The following is a 15,000-nucleotide window of genomic DNA, read 5'->3' as shown; positions in this document are numbered from 1 at the left end:
GCAAATCCGACATACCGGTATGAATAAATCAGGCGATGGTAAAAGGCTCCGTCAGATCGCAAGCATTACACATGCCCCAAAATGATTTCAATTGTTGGCTAAACTAAAAGACCTATAGGAATATATTATAGTGTCCTAAACATTCATAAGGTCTCCAATGGCAGCTTCCAGAGGAGCAATATATTCTAAAGCTTTTTTACTTGTACATATTTTTATAAAGACCCCGATGTACGAATGTGGGTGTGTGTTCTCACAAATCGGTGCCTGTGGCGCTGTCAGATGTTTAATTGGAGACTAAGTAGCACTCAGAATTAGTTTTGTGCTCTCTAAAATCCATGACCATCACTATCCTTCCATATCCTGAGATTGTATTTTATGTTATTGTTTTTACAGATATCCTGGGAAATGCTTATGTGTCCCTGTTTTTCACGTGCGGACAGAATCCACAGTTGTCTCAACAAGCTCTAAGTGCCTATGCACAATCTGTGAGTACTGAACACTGAACATGTTAAAATCTACCAGCACAAACTGCACTGTTGTACTAATGTTTTACTGCTCTCTTGTGCTTGTGTAGGAGAAAGTGGACAAGGCGGCCTCTTGTTACCCGGAGCTGCATTTCAACCGATCCACTCTGTTCCAGTATGAGGAGATGTTTGGGTCTGCGCTTGCTGGCTACAGCCGAGCCGCGGCGCTCGACCCGGGCTGGGAGGAGCCTCCAGAGAAAGAGAAGCAGCTGCTGGAGTATCTGAAGAAAGTCACAGAGCTCATACAGAACAAGGTAGGGAGTGTTGCTCATTCTCATCACATCAGTTTAGAAACCATTTACAAATCAAAATGTATCATAACATTCAGCAATTTAGTTTTTAGGCACTACAACTACTGATGTGTCTGTCAGGACGGCAATCTACACGTTATTTTATTGAGTAACTGATTGTTTGGTCTTCCTATCACATCCCATCACAAGTTTCCAGAGCCTAAGGGGGACGTCTTCACATGTCTTCTTTTGTCAGATCAGCAGTTTAAAACCCAAAGATATTTATATCACTGTTGCAGAAGAATAAGGAAATACTCACATTTGATCATGTTCTCTTGCTGTCATATTCAGCTTCCAATATTTCTTTGGTCAGATAATAATGCCTGTCTCCATCTTGCTAAAGGTTGGTGGACAGTCAGACGATAGAAATGAGGAAAGGACTTTAGGACTGACTATTCGTTTTGTCACCCAATCATTATTTAGCTCTAGTAGAATTTTAATTTCTTGGCAACAAAACCAGAGTTTAAGAAAGACATAATAAACTTTACTGAAAATTCCGTTTCCTGATGTAATAAAGAAATAATTCAAATAAAAGAGCAAATTGTTTGAAGGGGGAAGAGGGAATGTATAATAAATGAAATAATAAATGAAAGAAGCTGGAAGAATTTGTTATTAAATAAATGAATATGCCTGAACTTGTTTAATAGAAAGAAATATGTTTTAAGGTGTGTGTGTGTGTGTGTGTGTGTGTGTGTGTGTGTGGTACTTTGACCTCCGTGCTATAAAATGTCACCTTGAGCCTGTTTGCTTACATTGTCATAAATATCAACAAGATGTTAAAACGATTAAACTTTTCACCACAAGGTGGCAGCAACATCTCTGGTTTTGCTCCCAACCTTCAGTGTCTCCATCTCTGCAGGGGAAGGTGAAGGCGCGTCGGTTACGGACGATGCTCTCTAACCTCAACACGTCGGCCTTGGGTCCCTGCGCCTCTCCTCATTTCCGCTCCCCGACCGGCCGCGTAGGCAGCCTGGAGCCTCGAACTCTTTCCTCCCTCACACACGGTCACAACACCAGGGTGGCCGCCCTGGGCAAGGTGGTGTTCAGTCTGGCCTCTGAGGGTCGCATGGCTTTGTGAGTGCAGCCTATTTTCATGAAGGGTGCATTTATCCATATGTTTTTTGCTGTGGGGAAATAAAGTGGTAAAATCATCAAACACTTTCTTGTTATTTTTCTCCAGCACGTTTGGCATGGTGGACAGCGAGGAGACCTGTATAGTGGTGATGGTGTACAACACGGCAGACAGCTGGGGCGTCCTGATAGGAGACACCGTAGTCATTCCTGAACCTCAGCTCAAACGAAACAGTATAACGCATAAAGATGAGGTGGGTGTGTGTGTGTGTGTGTGTGTGTGTGTGTGTGTGTGTGTGTGTGTGTGTGTCAAAACGTATACAATTACATCTTTGTCAATGGTCTGACTTTTATATTTCCTCTCTTTGGCAGTCATTTGACTTCAGAAGTATACGAGTGGACTCGCCTCTGCTCCTCATTGTCAACGGCAAGAAACAAAACGTCCAAAGTCAGATTGCTGCGTCTGTCAGCTACAAGCCCCAGAGCGAATGAGCTGAACAAGAAGTGAAGAGGACCAATTAATAATGAACGTTTTTGAGAGTTTCCAAAGTTTGTGCCTATTGTATGTGTTGTTCTGTAAATAGGTCGCACCCTGTTATTTTGTCTTTAGAAACACTTTGTTTATATTTATAAATATTTCTTTTGTTTTTGTATTCTGTTGTTGTGCAGACAACAATGAGTTGTTTTAGTAAATGAATGAACCTGTGATAATGAGGATGTGATGTCAGAATGGTGATTTAAGTTTACCCTGAAAGAAATCCTTTTTATCGTAAACACATTGTTCGAGTCGTGTCTTAAAACAGGGGGTCATGGGGCCACCTGGCGCTGTCTGAAATGTACTAAAATGGTATTTCATTCACTTTTCATAGCAGATATTTTGAGCGAGCTAAACTGATCATCCATTTTTCTATTATTTGTGTCTACTGTGACATGTCAAAATATCTTCTGTGAAAACTACGTTGACTGTCTAGTGTCACTCATCATAGATAGTTCAAAGACGCTTATTGTTGCGGTCGTATTGGCCCGTTTGAAAGCTTCTTTGTTTGTTTGTTATACAGTGAAAAACTTCCTGTTAGACACAATAAGGACCTTGATGGCTCTACTTAATATTTCCAACTGGAGCGCAGGTGGCTCAGTCAGTGGCGTGCCCACCCCAAGTGCAAGGCTGAGTCCTTATAGCTGTAGCCGCAGGTGTGATTCCAGCCAGGGGCCCCTTGCAGCACGGCGTCCCCCTCTCTCCCCCTCACTTCCACTCTCTGTCCTATCCAAAAAAAGGCTAAAAAGCCTATATATCTATATCAATCTATTATTTTTATATATATATAGAGAGATATATATCTATAGAGAGATATATATCTATATAGATAGATATATATATATATTCCAATCAACAAACAACCACTCGGTCAGGTTCAACACCGCAAGTCAATGACACCACCTGTTATTCATTCTGTATTGTAAAAGCCATCCATTCTTTGTTTAGGTTACGGTTAGACTAACCCTTACCCAAACCCCCCCTTAACTTCTTATACTTTTCATATATATATATTAATCACACATGAAAATACTAAAACCAACCCGGTGGAGTCTGCCTGATTACATTAATTACTTTAAATCTATGGGGTTTTTTTATTTTAAATTAAACAGGTGAAGCATAAACTCTTATTTTTGGTAAATCTGAGACAAGCTACATTAACAGAGAAGACTTTGTCTGTGTTCTGCGTAAAAGTTTTGAAGTTCTATTTACACAGTCCAAGTACACAAACACGTGCTTAGGTAGAGACTGTATCTAAAACGTGAAAAGTGGATTTCAGTCCAATATTTATTAATAGTCAGAAACACATTTATAGTTCAAAATGACAATACACACTACAATAAAGCACTGCCAGCTGCACTAATACTAAAACAACAGAACATTTTGTAAACATATAAATAAATAGTTAAGTTAATGAGCCACAGTCACTATGAAAACTGTTCCTGTCTCAGTGCCTCAAGGTTCGGCCTCTCTCCCTGGCGGGTGAGCTGTACTGGAAGAAGGTCTGGGCTCCGTCGGCCTCCAGGCCGGAGAACAATCTGCTGTCCCCATCGTGGCCCACAGAGAGGAACTGAGGGCTTCTCCTGGGAGTTGCCTGCTGAGGCGCCCCTGGGTGACACACAGGACATTGACGGATGTCTGTCATTGTTATACTGAGTGAAATTCCCTTACATAGACAATCAGCTCATTACTCCCACTGATGACCACTTCTTGACATCATGCCTACAGCTGTGTCTCCCTCTGTGCCATTTAACATTACTCTCTCTGTGCTTCCTTCCTACTCTCAATCAGCGCGGCCAAAACACGACAACCGATTTAATGACAGCATTCACCTCTCAGGCAGAAACGGACAAACACGTTATTTAACTTTTTCTTTAGTCCTGAATGAAAGTGATGGTCAGTATTTTCATTATAGGTTCATCTGTGGCCTAATTAATCAATCAAGTTGTCCTTTGGATTAGAAAATGTCAGAAAATTGTGAAGCTAAATGCCCATTGCAGTTTCCCAGAGCATAAGGTGACCTCTTGAAATTGTTTTGTCCGACCAACAGTCCAAAATTCAAAGGTACATTTTAGTTTAATAAATTCCTGGGAAAAAAAAGTTTAAAGTGCTTAAAAGATTTTCCAATACTAACCACTGTAAATAGAAAAAAAAATATATAATACTTCCTACTCATGATTTTCCTTGTTTATAAAGAGCAAGTTTCAAAACATTGGTGTATATGGAAGGACAGAATTTGTGCCTACGCTCACCTCAAATGTCCTGTTAAAGAGTGTAAAGGCATTAATCTAAGTTCAGTTGTTTTTACCAGTGTTGAAGCTGCGATGTGGCTGGGGCAGCGTGTCTCTGTCCCCCACACCCACCACCATGTTGCGCAGCCTCAGAGAGTCGTACAGCCCCTGCAGTTTCTGGTACTGCCTGTTCCTCTCCATCAGCCTCTCCGACATCTCGCTGTACTTCCTTTTATACTCATCCATCACCTGAAGGAAACAAGGTTTTATACATTTCTATATATTCTTCTGAACTTATATGTTTCAGCTTTCTGAATCAACTAAAATCACTGTGTGCTCCTAAAAGTTAAGGTTTGAAGATCATGAGCACAGATGAGGAAAGAAAGAGGCAGAGATAATGAAAATGGTCCTTTTGTACAATCTTATCTCGGGTGTAGCTCATTACAGTATGGCAACGGCAGGTCAGAGGACATGTTGAGTTATTTTTACCCAAAGTGGACTAACCCAATTAATTTTCTTAGGGGCTCATTTAAAATGTGATGTAATAAATTGTGGTTTACTTTCTTCAGGGAGGCGATTTCCCCCCTCATGGCGGAGAGCTCCAGTTCTCTGCTCTGGTTCTGCTGGGTCAACACCTTTTCCATCTGCTTCAGCTGTGCCTCTGCCTGTGACAGACTGTACTCTTGATACATACGCTCTTGATGGACCTGTTTACAAAGAGGGGAAAAGAGAAGATGTTACAAGAATCGCAGATTCAGAGTTATACTATGTTCATATACATACAGACCAAAAGATATTTTACCTGATAGCTCCAGAAGGCCATAGCACGGGCACTGATGTCCAGAACTACGTCTGGTCGCAGACCTGCCAGCACCATGGCTTTGTACTCCTCAGAGGGCGACAGCTCCATCCTCATAATGTCCAGCTTCCCAGACAGAGCAGAGGAGCAGGCTGGGCAGATGGCGGGGGAACGGCTGAACTCACCAGACCCGTGCTGATCGCAGAAAACATGTGAGCAAGCTGTGACCCAGGCGAAGCCGCTCAGCTTGGTCCGACACTTTGGCATGTTACACAGGAGTGTGTCATCGCAGAGAGACATGGCCATGACTGTGGAAAGCACAGTAACATTTCAGTAATGGAGATCAGCGCAGTCATCAACTGAGGGTTCGATAAAGCAATCACACACATTGAGTTTGAAGGACCTTAACCATATCAAGGTAAAGCAAATTTAAAAATCAATTTGGGACCATGCCTGTAAACTGGCATCCTTTGGCAGTGCCACGCCTCTGTGTGGAGTTATCACACTCTGTTTAACATCAACTTTTAAGAGGTTTTAAGAATTCATGGACCTGTGTGGTGAAATTTGGGGATTTGAAACACCAGTTGGGGGCTAAAAATCTGTAATGTTGTGTCTGAATAACTGAATTGAAGTCTTACTGTTGGCTGAGACATTATATTGGTCACTGTCGGGACTTTCGCAGAGACGAAATGCCTTATTCGTTACATTATTCAAGACCACCCACTGGTTGTCAAAAACATTCAGTTTTACTTTCTGTAGGTGTGCTGTTAACAAGTGAAGTTAATAAACCCACTTCAAATAACCTCTAATTATAATAAGTTGTACTGGGAATTTGTTTTACCAACTTCTTAACTAACTTTAAAAAGTTTAGGTTTCATAGCTGAACGTTACATCATCTGCCGTTAACCTAACTGCTGTTAGCATTAGCAGGCTAGCAGGTAAAGTATTGAGCTCCGGCTGAACGTTTATGTCCTCTTTCTGTTCAGCGGCTGCTTTTTGGAGCAATAAACTACTTTGACTTTTAAAAGTATATTTTCTATAAAACGTAAACAGATACCTGAACTTTAACGGGACAACGCCGGTGTTTTTACTGTTAATTTCGGGGAGACACACACCCTTCACCAGGTAACAGCAGGTGACGTAACCTGAATACTGTGATCTGATTGGCTGATTGCAACTGAATCTCTCCACAGTTAAATCTGAAAACATTTCCTGCAGGTGTTTTACAATTTATCTACAACATGTTTCAAGGCTTTATAGGCTCGATTTGAGACATGTTCAGGACAAAGAGAGAAATCAAGGTTTTTTTCTCTGGAACTACTTTTGGTAGGCTATACCCTCCTTTATACAATGAATAATGAATAATAATAATAATAATGATAAAATAACACATACATTCAGTAATTTAACTTAACTAATAAAGAGTATTTTTATAATGTGGCATTGTTACTAAAGAGTCTCTCCACTTACCTACTGAATATGGCACTTAAAGCACCCTGGACTTTGACTTGACATGAAAATTTGTATATATATTTTCCAGGTGATGCTATGAGCATGCATGAAGTCAGAGACTTCATTGAGCAGCCCTTTAGACAAACATGGGAGTTATATCCCCCTAATCAAATAATGCCCTTCTTTCTCCTCTGGTGTATATAGGCCTATATGTAAAACGTGAGACACCTTCTTAAATATGCCCGCCCCCCTCCTTCCACTCTCTCTCTCTCTCTCTGTCTCTCTCTTTTTCTCTTTTATCCTTTTCTCCACGTGGTACAGGAGTAAAGGCGGGGGGTGAAAGAGGGGCATTGTGCTGTGCAGCAGTGGATCCGGGGGTTCATAGTGAGAGAGGGGAGATGCTCACTCAACTGTGTCCAGCACGCCATTGTCAAAGATTCCCATCTATTCTCTGCCTTTTAAATAGAGCTCCAGTGTAAGATGCTTTTTGGGGGGAGGGCGGGTGGGGGGTATTAAGCGCTTAGTGATAACACACGAAATACATGCATGCATGTGGAAAAGCTGTGTGGCCCCACTTGCACACAGCAGCCACTCACTGCACTGTTGTTAATAATTGGCCCTATGGAAATCAAAGGGTAGAAATATCGCCTGCTCGCTCCTCATCCGGCACAATAACACCACTGGGAAGACAGATTTTTGACTGATGGAAACCACCTGCCAGTCAATTATTGTGGCTATGATTTCATAATTTCCAACTTGCTGAGAATCAGAACGTAGATGCACTACACCTGGAAGTCCAAACAGATGTCACCTGTTAGCTCGACTTATTTAAGGCATGTTACTGCCTCTTAATTTGACCCATGATGATGTTATTCTCTTCCAGGAATTATAGCAGAATTTATCCTTAACAACATAGCCAATTCTACCGACTATTTAAATTTGTTTTTTAGACCTCCAACGGCTCTGACAACCAATTGTCTTGTTTTATTGAAAGTTTATAGCTGCTGCCTGAGTGTGTAAAGAAAAATAAAGCTGGGGAGAAAGAGAAAGAGAGAACCAGGGAGGCTGTGTGTTACACGCCATTGAAATGCAAATATCATTGAAGAACAAGGAGTGGTTCTGTGTGTGTGTGTGTGTGTGTGTGTGTGTGTGTGTGTGTTCCCTGTATGTGCATGCAGCGGAGCAGCAGTAGGAGAGGAGGGGCGCAAATTGGACAAGTTTTTTTTGGGAAAAGAGACTTTAGAAAACAGCCACACACACGCACATACGGCTGCTTCACATGACACGGTGCAGACCTGCGGATTTCCAAACACCTATGTCACATATTTTGACTTTCTTCCACACAACAAAATGCTCTTTTTTCTTTAAGAAGTGATCCTACACAGTTTCTTTTCAGAAATTTCCTTTTTATCTCAGGGCTTGCGGGACTTTTGAACTTTAGATGCTTGGATGGTTTCAGGAGCACTTCCAAGTGCGCAGCAACTTGCCTACTGCCTTTCAACCAACTGATGCCCCCTCCTCTGTCTGACTCGCCGTGAATCATGTCACGCCGGAAGCAGAAGCGACCCCAGCATCTTGTTAACGCGGATCCGGGGGGCCCACGGCTGCTATCTCACGGTGAGAAAACATCTTTACGACCGTGCATGCTTTTTTTGTTGCGTGTGTTCTTGAAAGAGGGCAACCACCCTGCAACCTAGTGGTGCTCATCACTGCACGCGGAATTAACTTTCAGAGTGTGAAAATCTTCAAAGAACAAAGAGGAAAAGGCAAATGTTTGGGTTTAGACTAGAATTGTATAGGCTACTATTTATTGAGTGGTTTCTCGTTGATTACTGTCGTTTTTATAAGTTTATTTATGCACAAGGCCACATTCCAACAAACGCACCTGATTTAACAGACAAAAAAAGTTTTGAGATCTAAGTTTGTCAACCAAAGAAATCCCTCCTGCTTAATCATTCATTGTAATGGGCCCCACTAAATGGAGGCCTTAGGCGCTTTGGTTGGGGCCAATAAACTTGTCCCTGTGAAGTGAATAGAGGAGGATTAACTAACATACATCTGTGGCCATTTTCATGTGTTGTTCGTCATCTAGGAAACCAACAGGCTGCTCAGAGCTGACCGCTGGAGGTCTTTGATTAGTATAGAGCACTCTCTTATTTGTTAACAATAAGGTGCATGGGCGGGGGGAAGGGAAGGCAGTGCATTTGGTAAAGATTAATCTTCCACCCTTCTATTCTCTTCTTCTTTTGCTCTTCGTCCATGCTTTTCTCTTTCCCTATTTCCACCTTCTCAATACTTCCCTCCCCTTTCTTGCTCCTTCTTTCTCACCCCCTCAGCCCTATTGACTGTATACCCTTAAACACATTGTGGGGGTGGGGGTGAGATGGGTGAGAAAAAAGATTTAGGGGTGATAGAGAGATTGCTCTGGCACTTGTTCTGTGTTGCAGTGGTTATATCCTATATCTTCAAGTGCATGTGCCTGAGACTCTGCAGGTAAACTTCCACAAATGAAAGTTGAGTCTTTGAGTTATTTTTGTGTTTCCTGCAGGTTCAGGTTTGTTTATCAGTCAGAGCGAAAGAATTTCACAGAGGTACAGTCTTTCATTCCATCACTATATCTCTCCAGGAGGGAATAGTTAGTTAGTCTCTCCATTGTTGTTACCCTCCCCCCTTCTTTTTTCTTTTACTCTTTCTCACTCTGTGCTTGAGATTCTGAAAGAATTTGACCCCTGAGCAGCAGAGGTCAGATTAGTTGACCAATCAGAGTGTCTGGACAGTGCCCAGAACCCTTAGCGTGGCCTGACCCTTGACCTCCACTGTGACGTAAGGGGGAAGGGTGAATAGCGAGATGAAAGATGTAACTGCTGTAGGGAGGGGGAGGGTTAAGAGGGGTTATGGGTTGTCTTGGTGATGCTCATTGTCCTCTAAAATGTGTTGCCATAGCAGCAAGGTGGTCTGTAAGCTTTTTGTGTGTGCAAGATGTTTGAGGAGTTTTGCTCTGCAGAGCACAGATTGAGACAAGACATTACAAAGACTCATGGACTGCAGAGTTTCTTTCCACTTGTTTATTTTTTTTGTTAAAGGCCGTTTCTTTTGAAGTCGTAACTGGATCTTTTGGTATGCACACAAATATGCAAACAACATTTGTAAACAGCATCTTGATGCATTGAAATAAACAGACTCTGTAGCTGAAGCAGAATGTTTTTAGGAATTTACTTACCTGGGTATCAGGGCTGATGTTGGAGATTTAGTATTGTATAATAATGTCCTTGCAAAGAAACAAACTGCATTTAAAGAAAAAAAACCCTCTTATTCTCCTTTTTACTGTCAATTCTTAGATGACCACCTGGGCATGAAGTCACCGTCGACATCTCTTGGCTCAGAAGTGACCTCATCAGAGTCCTCCTCGTCGTCCCCTACTTCTCTCCAAGACTGCCAGCCACCTCTGGCCCCTCGCCCATCCCCTGGTGGGCTCCACGCGCCCTCCTTACCCAGCGAGAGCTCGCCTCCCCCCCACTGGCCCAGCCACATCGCCCCCTTCAGCACCTCACTCCCCAACACCCACTCTTCCCTCTCCCCAGACTTTCCTCACCCCTCACTCTCATCCCAGACTCACTCGCCTCCTCCCCTGGGTCAAACCTCAGGTTCCCACAGCCTCTCCCACCAAGGAAACTCTCATTCCACCATGACCTCCCCACCGATGGGCAGCTCAGCCACCACCACTACCTCTTCCTCTTCTTCCTCCTCTTCGTCTTCTCAGTGTGTGCTGCCTCACCGCGACAGCTCCAGTCCAGGTCATCAGCAGGCCTCCAGCTCCCCGGGGCAGCAGGGACAGATCCAGGTGTCGCCAACCCTAGCGGTACTCCTGGAGGAGCTGAGGGTTTTACAGCAGAGGCAAATCCACCAGATGCAGATAACAGAGGAGATCTGTAGGCACGTTCTAAGGCTTGGAGGGGCTGTCTTTGGCCGTGATAATAACACACAGGCCAGTGGTGCAGACAGCAATCAGAAGTCTACAGGAGCAGCATCTTCATCACCAACACACCCTTCTACTGCCACACCAGTAACCACAGTCTCATCGCTTTTGACTGGCTTTCCATCTTCACTTTTCCCCCAGCCATCCGTATCCAAATCAGGACCTTCACATGTCAATGGCAGCAGAGCTCTATCATCCTCTACCTCTTCCTCATCTATTTCATCCACTATCAGCTCCTCTGTTGCCTCCTTACATCCTCTGTCCTTGTCACTGGGCCTACCGCCGCGCTACCTCCATGAGAAATCATCCAACACCTCCTCATTTGGTCAGAGTAATGGTATCAGTTTCCCAACTACTCCCCTTCCTACCACCAGCCACTCCCAGGATCTCCAGCCCAGCTCCTCTCTGGGCTCTGCCTCCTCATCAGGACGCCCTCAACATGCATGCCGTTTTTGTGGGAAGGTGCTAAGCAGCGATTCATCACTCCAGATCCATCTTAGGTCACATACAGGTGAAAGACCCTACCAGTGTCCAGTCTGCTTGAGCCGTTTTACAACCAGGGGGAACCTCAAAGCCCATTTCCTGCGACACAGAGAGCAGAACCCAGAGCTGTCCCTCTCCCTGCTGCCCCCAGCACTGTCGGAGCAAATGCAGAGCAGCTCTGCTCCTGCTTCCATCCAGCGAAGGAGAAAACGCCGGGCTGATGATGACGAGCCATTTAATCCAGTGAAAGGAAGCATTCCCGGGATGACAGATAACATGGCTTTAGGATTTTTGTCTGGTGTGTCTGCTCGTCCCTCGCCTTCCTCTCTACCTCTTCCCCCATCGGTGGATATGGCATTGCTGTCCACAGCCCATTCACTGCTACAGCTGAACAGAGCCTCAGCTGCAGCTACTGCCAGCGCATCTAGCACTGCACTGCCTTCTTCCTCTTCGCCCTCGTCTTCCTCCTCCATGGGCAGCCAGTTCAAAGCAGCTAAGCAGCAGCGGTTTGATGAAAACACACCTCCTCACTCTGCCCTCCACACATCTTCCCCATACTCCCAACTGGCACACCTCCCCAAGATTCTCTTCCCCGGAGGTACCTCCCCTCACCACCTTGCACTTCTCCGGGCCCCAGGCCACCCATCCACCTCCCACCTCACTTCGCCTCATCAGCTGCCATTCCCCTTTCCACCTTTCCCCAAACCATCAACCTCCTCCCCCTCTTCATCCTCTCCCACCACCTCTACCCAGACGTCAGACACGTCCAAGTTGCAGCGCCTGGTACAGAAACTTGAAAAGCAGCCACATGGAGGTGCCTCTTCCTCTAGCTCCTCACAAACCTCAGCTGAAGCAAATGGGGATACACACGGCCATGACCTGACCACCACCTCCAGTGCCTATCGCAGGGAAATGTTAGCTGCTCTCGGCCTGAGCCCAAGTGCCAATGCTGCTGGACTAATGACCAGCAAGGGAGTCTCAGGTTCTGGCACTACAACTACCACGACTACCTATTCTCTGCCTACAGCCCAGGCCGCTAATCAGTGTGGAGTGTGTTTGCGTGTCCTCAGCTGCCCCAGAGCTCTGCGTTTGCACCAGGCCACACATCTGGGAGAGCGCCCGTTCCCTTGTAAGCTGTGTGGTCGTTCCTTTTCCACGAAGGGCAGCCTTAGGGCCCACCTGGCCACTCACCGTGCTAGACCAGCCAACTCCCGTGCCTTGAACTCATGTCCGTTGTGCCCACGGAAATTCACCAATGCCTTGGTTCTTCAGCATCATATCCGCTTGCACCTAGGAGGGCAAATACCACCTGAAGAAGATATGCCTCCTGAAGATGACGCAGAAACGCAGAATGCCATCTTTGGTGATGGCGAGAATGACTCCATAGGCTCAGCGCAAGCCCAACAGCTCATTCCTCTTGCCTTAACAAAAGGCTCCAAGTTTCCAATTGATGCTCTCAGCTCAGGGTCCACATCTAAGCAATCCACTGTTGCTGATGCCACATCTGTGAAGATGGAGGAATCAGAGGGCTCGACACCCAGTGTTAGCCCACCCCTGACCCGTAACCCCCCTTCACTGGGAGCCGAGGACCCCCTGCATCTGGGAGACAAGACCCTAGCTGATGGTCGCCTCCTGAACTCTGAGGAGGAGACCCACGCTGACCTGGGCAGCACTAGCCCTTTGAAAGCCCTTAGTCAGTTCTCATTCAGCTGAAGAGAATGGAGACGCAGAGGCAGATGACACCCCTCTTTCCCTCTGTGTTCGAAGCCTGTAGTAGATTATGAGTGCTGCATAGAGTGGTTAATAATGATGAAGCCTGCTCTACAGACAAACCCACCATGAGTCCTGATTCTAAACCCAAACCGGCCGCTGCAAATCCCTTACCTGCACTCACCCCACCTGCCAGCCCCAAACCTATCCCTGAAGCAGAAGAGGCCTGTGGCAGTGTACCACCAAAGTCACAAGAGCGAGATGCAGCCCAAAGCAAAGGCAAAAGTGAGACCACCACACCCATAGAACCTTTGCCTGTGTTAGATCCAGATCCAGAGAAGGACACTCCAGTGGAGGATGACCATGGTGTGCCAGAAAAGCCTTCAGAGGTCCCAGAGCCCTCTGTCCCATCCCCAGCACTGCACACCCAGCCTTCCCGCCCGGACAAACCCTACAGCTGCTCCCAGTGTGGAAAGGCGTATGCCAGCCGTAGCGGACTTAAGGTAAGGTTTGAAGTTATGGCGGATTTACACTGCACAATATAATGATATTTAAGTGGTAATGCATTTTTTATGTCAAGTGAAGATTTCATCTATCTGGACTTGAGCGACGTGAGTAATTCACTATTGTGTTGTGTCTCCCATCGACAGGGCCATATGAAAACACACGCTGGAGCATTGACCAGCACCCCCTCCAAGGCTCAAACCAATGACACTGAGACTGCTGAGGATCACAGTTCACATTCAGCCAATAAGAACCTGGGACAGGAAGAGGAAAAGCAGGGATTGGCTAAATCGCCCAAGAAAGGTGTCAGCACAGATCATCTACCAGTCAGTGTTGTTTCTAGTGTGGCAGGCGAGCCTATGGACACTACTGTGTAGAAAAGTTAGCATTGTTAAAATGGCTGCAGTCAGTCTTTAAAGGGTCCTGACAAGGGAATGTATTTTTCTTTTTAATAGACTGAGATTTCTAGAGTTCCTAATTCTAATTCATGTTTACCTTTTTGTATTAGGCCGATATATCTAGTTTGTACTGTAGTAACATTACAAGAGATTTGTGAATGTAGTGTTTTAGCGATGTATTTTTGTATTTCAAAGACCACAGTGAGGCCTTATCTTACACACTTCACAGCATTGTCACAATGAGAATTAATTGTTTGCGCTTTTATTTCAGCACATACTGTATAAGCTGATTTTGAATAAGATGACGGTCCGTCCAGAATTGTACAAGATGAACTCCATACCAAAACAGGCCAAATAAGAAACGGCCAATGTTTGTAAATATGAGCTGGGGCTACATTTTATGCCTTTTATTGTTACTTTCTTCTTTCCTTTTTAATGCCATGCTGCTGAAAGCATGTTTCTGATGTGCTGAGATGCACTGTGTTCTGTGCTGCCGAAACATCAAGTTAAATAAACACATTAGCAATGATGATAACCAGTTTGATAATGATAATGATGATGGCGACGATTGTGTTAGATTATCAGTACTTGTGTGAGCATTCCTTGTACTTATAGTTGTAAACTTTGCTAGCAGCAAATTACCTTATTCATATTGATTATTGTAAACGTTTGTTCTTGTTGTTGATGCTGCGTGCAGGTTCAAATCGACAACAAGGATGAGCCCTTATAATGATACAGTTAAAGGAGGGGGAGCCTCCTTTATATTTCCTTTCCCCCCTTCCCCTGCTCTCCTCTCTCAAAGCACTTGAGAGTTTTCTGCTCCCGCGGAAATTGTCTAACTCACTGCTTCCTGCTTAGCCCAGTTAGTATTTGTGTGCTTTGCTTTACCCTTTGTAAACTTTTTTTTTGTAGCAATGACAAAATGTGTTCCCATGCTTCCCATGTGATGTATAAAAGATAAATAAAACAACAGCAATGTGAAGAGGAGACCTGCTTGTCTGTGGTTTATGGGGGATCGGGGGGGGGT

The 15,000-nt window shown here is 44.7% G+C and overlaps 3 protein-coding genes across 3 annotated transcripts in view; 2 read left to right on the top strand and 1 right to left on the bottom strand.

Moving 5' to 3' along the window:
* LOC119896744 (tetratricopeptide repeat protein 5-like) overlaps nucleotides 1–2,659 on the top strand; it is a 6,711-nt gene extending 4,052 nt beyond the window's left edge. The window contains exons 5-9 of the mRNA XM_038710170.1: nucleotides 394–485; nucleotides 575–778; nucleotides 1,674–1,888; nucleotides 1,995–2,139; nucleotides 2,258–2,659. Of these exons, the coding sequence (XP_038566098.1) occupies nucleotides 394–485; nucleotides 575–778; nucleotides 1,674–1,888; nucleotides 1,995–2,139; nucleotides 2,258–2,377 (776 nt within the window). The 3' untranslated portion in view covers nucleotides 2,378–2,659. The remainder of the gene's footprint in view (nucleotides 1–393; nucleotides 486–574; nucleotides 779–1,673; nucleotides 1,889–1,994; nucleotides 2,140–2,257) is intronic.
* A 1,030-nt stretch (nucleotides 2,660–3,689) lies between these two features.
* On the bottom strand, nucleotides 3,690–6,602 carry LOC119896742 (E3 ubiquitin-protein ligase CCNB1IP1-like). The gene is made up of 5 exons (XM_038710167.1): nucleotides 6,508–6,602; nucleotides 5,454–5,758; nucleotides 5,212–5,358; nucleotides 4,729–4,900; nucleotides 3,690–4,028 (listed from the first exon to the last, which is right to left on the bottom strand). The coding sequence occupies exons 2-5, from the start codon at nucleotides 5,754–5,756 to the stop codon at nucleotides 3,868–3,870; spliced, it is 783 nt and encodes a 260-aa protein (XP_038566095.1). The 5' UTR covers nucleotides 5,757–5,758; nucleotides 6,508–6,602; the 3' UTR covers nucleotides 3,690–3,867.
* A 1,530-nt stretch (nucleotides 6,603–8,132) lies between these two features.
* Nucleotides 8,133–14,034, top strand: LOC119896741 (sal-like protein 4). Its single transcript, XM_038710166.1, is given in 5 exon segments — nucleotides 8,133–8,519; nucleotides 10,241–13,046; nucleotides 13,048–13,127; nucleotides 13,159–13,574; nucleotides 13,722–14,034. Coding segments are annotated over 5 exon segments (3,609 nt in total). The 5' UTR covers nucleotides 8,133–8,443; the 3' UTR covers nucleotides 13,953–14,034.
* Nucleotides 14,035–15,000: the final 966 nt, after the last annotated feature.

The sequence above is a fragment of the Micropterus salmoides genome, unplaced genomic scaffold, assembly GCF_014851395.1.
Source record: "Micropterus salmoides isolate LMB-PRFRI ecotype aquatic unplaced genomic scaffold, ASM1485139v1 Ms_hic_scaffold_1022, whole genome shotgun sequence".
Taxonomy (NCBI): Eukaryota; Metazoa; Chordata; class Actinopteri; order Centrarchiformes; family Centrarchidae; genus Micropterus; species Micropterus salmoides.
The sequence above is the reverse complement of the archived record's forward strand: the minus strand, read 5'-3'. Positions and strand labels throughout refer to the sequence as shown.

Coding starts and splice junctions, on each gene's coding strand:
- LOC119896742 (XM_038710167.1), bottom strand. CDS start 5,756: ATGGCCATGTCTCTCTGCGATGACACACTCCTGTGTAACATGCCAAAG. Junction 5,359..5,453: donor TGGCCTTCTGGAGCTATCAG/GTAAAATATCTT, acceptor CTTTGTAAACAG/GTCCATCAAGAGCGTATGTA. Junction 4,029..4,728: donor ACATCGCAGCTTCAACACTG/GTAAAAACAACT, acceptor TGTGTCACCCAG/GGGCGCCTCAGCAGGCAACT.